The 4,684-nt window shown below is 40.3% G+C and overlaps 1 protein-coding gene across 2 annotated transcripts in view; it reads right to left on the reverse strand.

Annotated features, from left to right (window-relative positions):
* USP33 (ubiquitin specific peptidase 33) overlaps positions 1-4,684 on the reverse strand; it is a 37,411-nt gene that overhangs the window by 4,542 nt on the left and 28,185 nt on the right. Inside the window, exons 19-20 of one of the 2 annotated variants that reach the window (XM_010160296.1) lie at positions 4,509-4,590; positions 1,714-1,822 (exon numbers count right to left, since the gene is read on the reverse strand). In XM_010160296.1, the coding sequence (XP_010158598.1) occupies positions 1,714-1,822; positions 4,509-4,590 (191 nt within the window). Of the gene's footprint in view, positions 1-1,701; positions 1,823-4,508; positions 4,591-4,684 lie in introns of those variants that run through there. The other variant, XM_010160297.1, reaches the window with a different exon arrangement.

Genomic DNA, 4,684 nt, shown 5'->3' on the forward strand with positions numbered 1-4,684 from the left:
GATGTAGTCGCAGCCTTCACATTAAAATATGACCTATACCTTACAAGGCAACATAAGTAACTGTATAAATTACAAAAAACAGCTAAGGAGCGTCTAAGCTGCACTTAATTATTTTTAAAAATATATTTTTATAATGAAAAAAATAGTTAAAACCTCTGTAATTTTAACACTATCATTTTTCAAAGATTACAGATCTTTGGACAGTATTATTAAGAAACATGCAAAAAGTCACTTAAACCTTTAAAAGTATTATCTTCTAGCTCTATAATAATATAGCTATACTTCCCCTTGAAGCCATGAACCTAAAGCATCAACACAACTTCCTACGGTTTCAGACAGAGTAAGTTTTGCAGTCATTCCCTAAAACAGTCTTTATAGAGGATAACATGATTTTCTGTCTGCTAACTAGTAACAACAGTTGGAGAACAGTGCACATACAATCACTGTTTATACTGGAAAAATACTGATCACTAAAGCAAGTAAGGTTGACTCAATGTTGTTAATAATAATTACTATCTAGTGCTAACCCAGACTAAAGAAAAAGCAATTAGTAGAAAGTTCAAATATCAGTTAAAATATGGAAAAGCCAACACAATCTCTGATGTGCGATTAAAGCACAGATAGAACTGAAAGAATGGCTGCAATTCTATCTGTCTCCCTCTCATGATCTAAGAGAGTAGAAATGGGACTATAATCTATCTTCACTGAAAACCTCAAAACACATTTTTGGTTTTAAGAATTACAAAATCATTACTTCTCATTATTCTACCAGACTCACGCACATAATCTCTTAAAAATGCAGTGGCTGCTTGGTATCAGTTTTATAGATCCATTGCAATACTACAGTATTTACTTCACACTGCATTATTTATGTTTATGTCTCTAATGATATTTTTAAAATAAATACCAGAGATAAAGATTATGATCAACTTTTTGCTGGCAGAGTATTATTGCACTTAAACCTTATCAGGCTGCACAGAACAGATCCCTGACAGTGTCTAAAGAGCAACTGCTCATGTTGCTGCACTTAGCTTCCACACTATAAAAAAAGCAATTTAAAGCAATTTAAGAAACATATTAAAAAAATTTTTCTAAGTACACTTCCATATAAACAGTTATCTTGGATATCACAAGAACATAGCTCTTGCATACAGGAAAGAAGGGATTCTATATAGGTGTACAGATATGTAATAACATCCATTTGTCACAGGAATCACCCATGCACTTCTGGTAACCCCTCAGGTCAAGTCATGAATATCTGCGGGTCCTGAAAGAACTGGTGGATGAGGTTGCGAAACCTCTATCCATCATATCCAAGAAGTCCTAGCGGTCTGACTGGAAAAGGGGAAACATAACCCCCATCTTTAAAAAGGGAAAAAAAGAGGATCCTGGGAACTACAGGCCAGTCAGTCTCACCTCTGCCTGGCAGGATCATGGAGCAGATCTTCCAGGAAATCATGCACATGGAGAATGAGGAAGTGATTGGGGACAGCCAACATGGCTTCACCAAGGGCAGAAGCTGTGGATGCCCCATCCCTGGAAGTGTTCAAGGCCAGGCTGGATGAGGCTTGGAGCAACCTGGTCGAGTGGAAGGTGTCCCTGCCCATGGCAGGGGGGTTGGAACTAGATGGTCTTTAAGGTCCCTTCCAACCCAAACCATTCTGTGATCAGGTGATGTCAAAAAGCAGAATGAATAAGTGTTTACTTTTTTACCCGAATAAACATGTCCAATTCATTTTTCCTTCTTTTTTCAATTCTTTCAGATTCTATTTGGCATGTGTGACAAACATATAGATGGTTAACAGCTGGTCCTCCTCCATACCTGCAGTAAAAGAAAAAAAAAAAAAGCCTTCTGAAAGATACTGTGTAAACAGATAATGCACCTGTAGACATTGCAAGTGTCAGCTTCTTCTAATATGTAACAGGAGTCTGACACATGCCAGTCACAGCGATCCGCAAACGCCATCATTTATTTTCCTAGTAATACTCTGTACTCCCTCCTAAGACATAACTCCCTTCAGTGTTCTGACTGCCTAAAGCCAGTACAAACCATCCCAAACCCTGCCGATTCACATACGTCAAAAGGCATTACTACGGGAAGAACATGTCAGAGAGCAGGCACTCTGCTATATACACACCACGTGTCAGGTTATTAAAGGCTTCTAAGAAACAGCTTATTGAAATGTTTCAGCCTTCTGTCTTAAACAGAGCATTGCATTCCACTGCAGGCTCTCCATCAGTTTGCTACCTCCCCGACACCAGCCTCTACACTTGTTAATTGGTTTGTTCTTCAGAAGTTATTCTCCATGACCCTCCCCTTCCATATTTCCCCACCCCTGTCGTGGTTTAACTCTGACTAGCCAAATACCACAAAGCCTCTCTCACAAATCCCCCTCCCCTCCTCCAGTGGAGGGAAAGAATTAGAGGAAAAATAAATAAGGAAGCTCATAAAATTGAGGTAAGAACCAGGTGCTGAGTAGTGTGAGTCAGACCCAGAGAGGCTGAGAGCTGCAGCCCGAGCGCTGTCGCAGCAGATGCCGAACGAACCCTATCAGCAATGGCACAACCGGAAAGATAAACAAACCCACCAACTCCCTCCTGAACGAGCCAGCACAGGAGTTAGCAAAGCAGCTAACGCAGGAGTCAGGGAGAGTGTTAGCAAGTGTACGGGAGTGAACAAGAGAGTAGGAGAGCAATGGCTCCCAGACCCCCTCCTTGCCTCTGCCCCGAGCATGACGTACTATGGAATGAAATACTTCTTTGGTCAGTTGGGGTCAGGTGCCTGAACTGTGTGTCCCCTGCACTGCCTGTAGCGAGACAGCGAGAGCTGGGAACACAGCTGCAGGATCGAAAGCGGAGAAAAACCTTGAATTCGGTGCAGGCATTCCCCAGCGCCAGCTGAGAACTGATCAGTGCTGCTCTCTGCATGCAGGAACACAGCTTCACAGCAGCCACGGTAGAGAGTTTACTTTTTCCTGACTGAACCCAGCACAACCCCCCAAATATATAAATGTTCAATTTTAAGTGAAAACGACAGCATTATTTCAGTACATCAGTATTTGTACAGCCAAGTTTTTCGGTACATACTCACATACCAACTTAAACACGTAGGTTTCATAAAATGGTCACCTGCCTACTACTTAAATTGTGAAGATGATACTTTGTCTTTAGACTGTACTGATGAGTTCACAAGTTTTTAACTGAAACAGGTCAAATACGGATTATGGTATATCATCCTGAAGCATTTCTGTCCTCAAAGTATTTGGAATTGGAGTAGTGCCAGGTGATGAGCAAAATAGAGGTGTTTGAGACTTATATGGACTGGCAATTGGCATCCTAGACAAATACCTCCTTTTCCTTAATAATATCTCAGTAAAAGTCAGCTTTGACCATATTTGGCTTCCTCACCCTGAATTCTCATCCACTGCAGCCACAGTACTCTCCCGTAATGCCCAGATCAGAGCAAGACAAAAAGCAAAACTTATTTGCTCCATGGCTGCTCTGTGTTCAAGGCCGCATGCACCAGTCAGGAAGCCAGACAGAATAGACAAATGTTTAGCAATAACAATCCATTCCACCCTTCTACCTAGTAGATTACTCTCTAAATCTGCATGATGACCCTATCACCTCTGGGACTTCTGAATTTCTGTCAAATGGCTGAAGTTTGACATTTTGTTAAAAAGGTTTATAGAGAAGGGAAATTTAAGAAATTTAAGTTTAAAAACGTTTTCCTTTCAATTTAACAAATATTTCTGCATACCAAAAATGGATAATGCCTTTGCAGTTGGTTGGAAGAAAGAGTCAGTACATCTAGGAAAATGGAAATAAGCTGGAAAAAGTATTGTTTGTTTTTCACTGGTGCACATTAAAACGTAAAAACTAAAAGAAGAAACCACAAAAACCACACCAGCACAACCCTTTAGCTGTATTGCTTAGGTGGCCAGAAAGCAACAGCTAAAAATATTTAATGCAGTGCAATGCAGAGTCCTTAAGGTCATCAGCAAAGCTCTTCTGCAGCTTTTTGTTACTTTAAGAGGAAAGGTGTCTTGCAAGAATCACTCCTTTATAAGCAAGCACTTAGGCCTGACCTACATTAAAAAGTGCAGAGTAGCTACATGGAGCGCTTCGATTTAAGTTATTCTGAAGCAGCTGAGGCTATGGATTCAAAGCCAACAAGAGAACAGTAAGCTGATACAGAGAGCTCTTTCAAAATACCTCTTGCAAAGCATACTTTTGCTGACCTACTTTGTGTCATTTTGTACATACCATACATGTTTATTGGTTTCAGTACTCAAGTATTATGCCAGTAATACACTACTTCATGTACTCTTAGCATTACTTTGCACAAGCAAATTATATACATTTGCAATCCTTTCACTTAGCTTTGTGCCTAAAGTATAAATATTTTTTTCCGAGACACCAATTCTGAAGTCTGATGTTGCTGCTTGGCACATACTTGCTCTCAAACCGTATCACTGGATTTTTTCCAGTTACAATACAAGACTTACCTACTATACAAATTATCCCATATATTCTGAGGTAGCATTACGACTAGATCCTCTATGAAGTTAGCTTTGTGTGGAGGAACACCTGCAAAAGCAACAACAAAAAATAACCAAACAGAGAGACTTGTGGATTTTTTTGGGGGGGTAAGGGTGGGAGAGGTGGAGGAGGGAGGAAAGAG

The sequence above is a fragment of the Eurypyga helias genome, unplaced genomic scaffold (assembly GCF_000690775.1).
Source record: "Eurypyga helias isolate BGI_N326 unplaced genomic scaffold, ASM69077v1 scaffold16191, whole genome shotgun sequence".
Lineage (NCBI taxonomy): Eukaryota > Metazoa > Chordata > Aves > Eurypygiformes > Eurypygidae > Eurypyga > Eurypyga helias.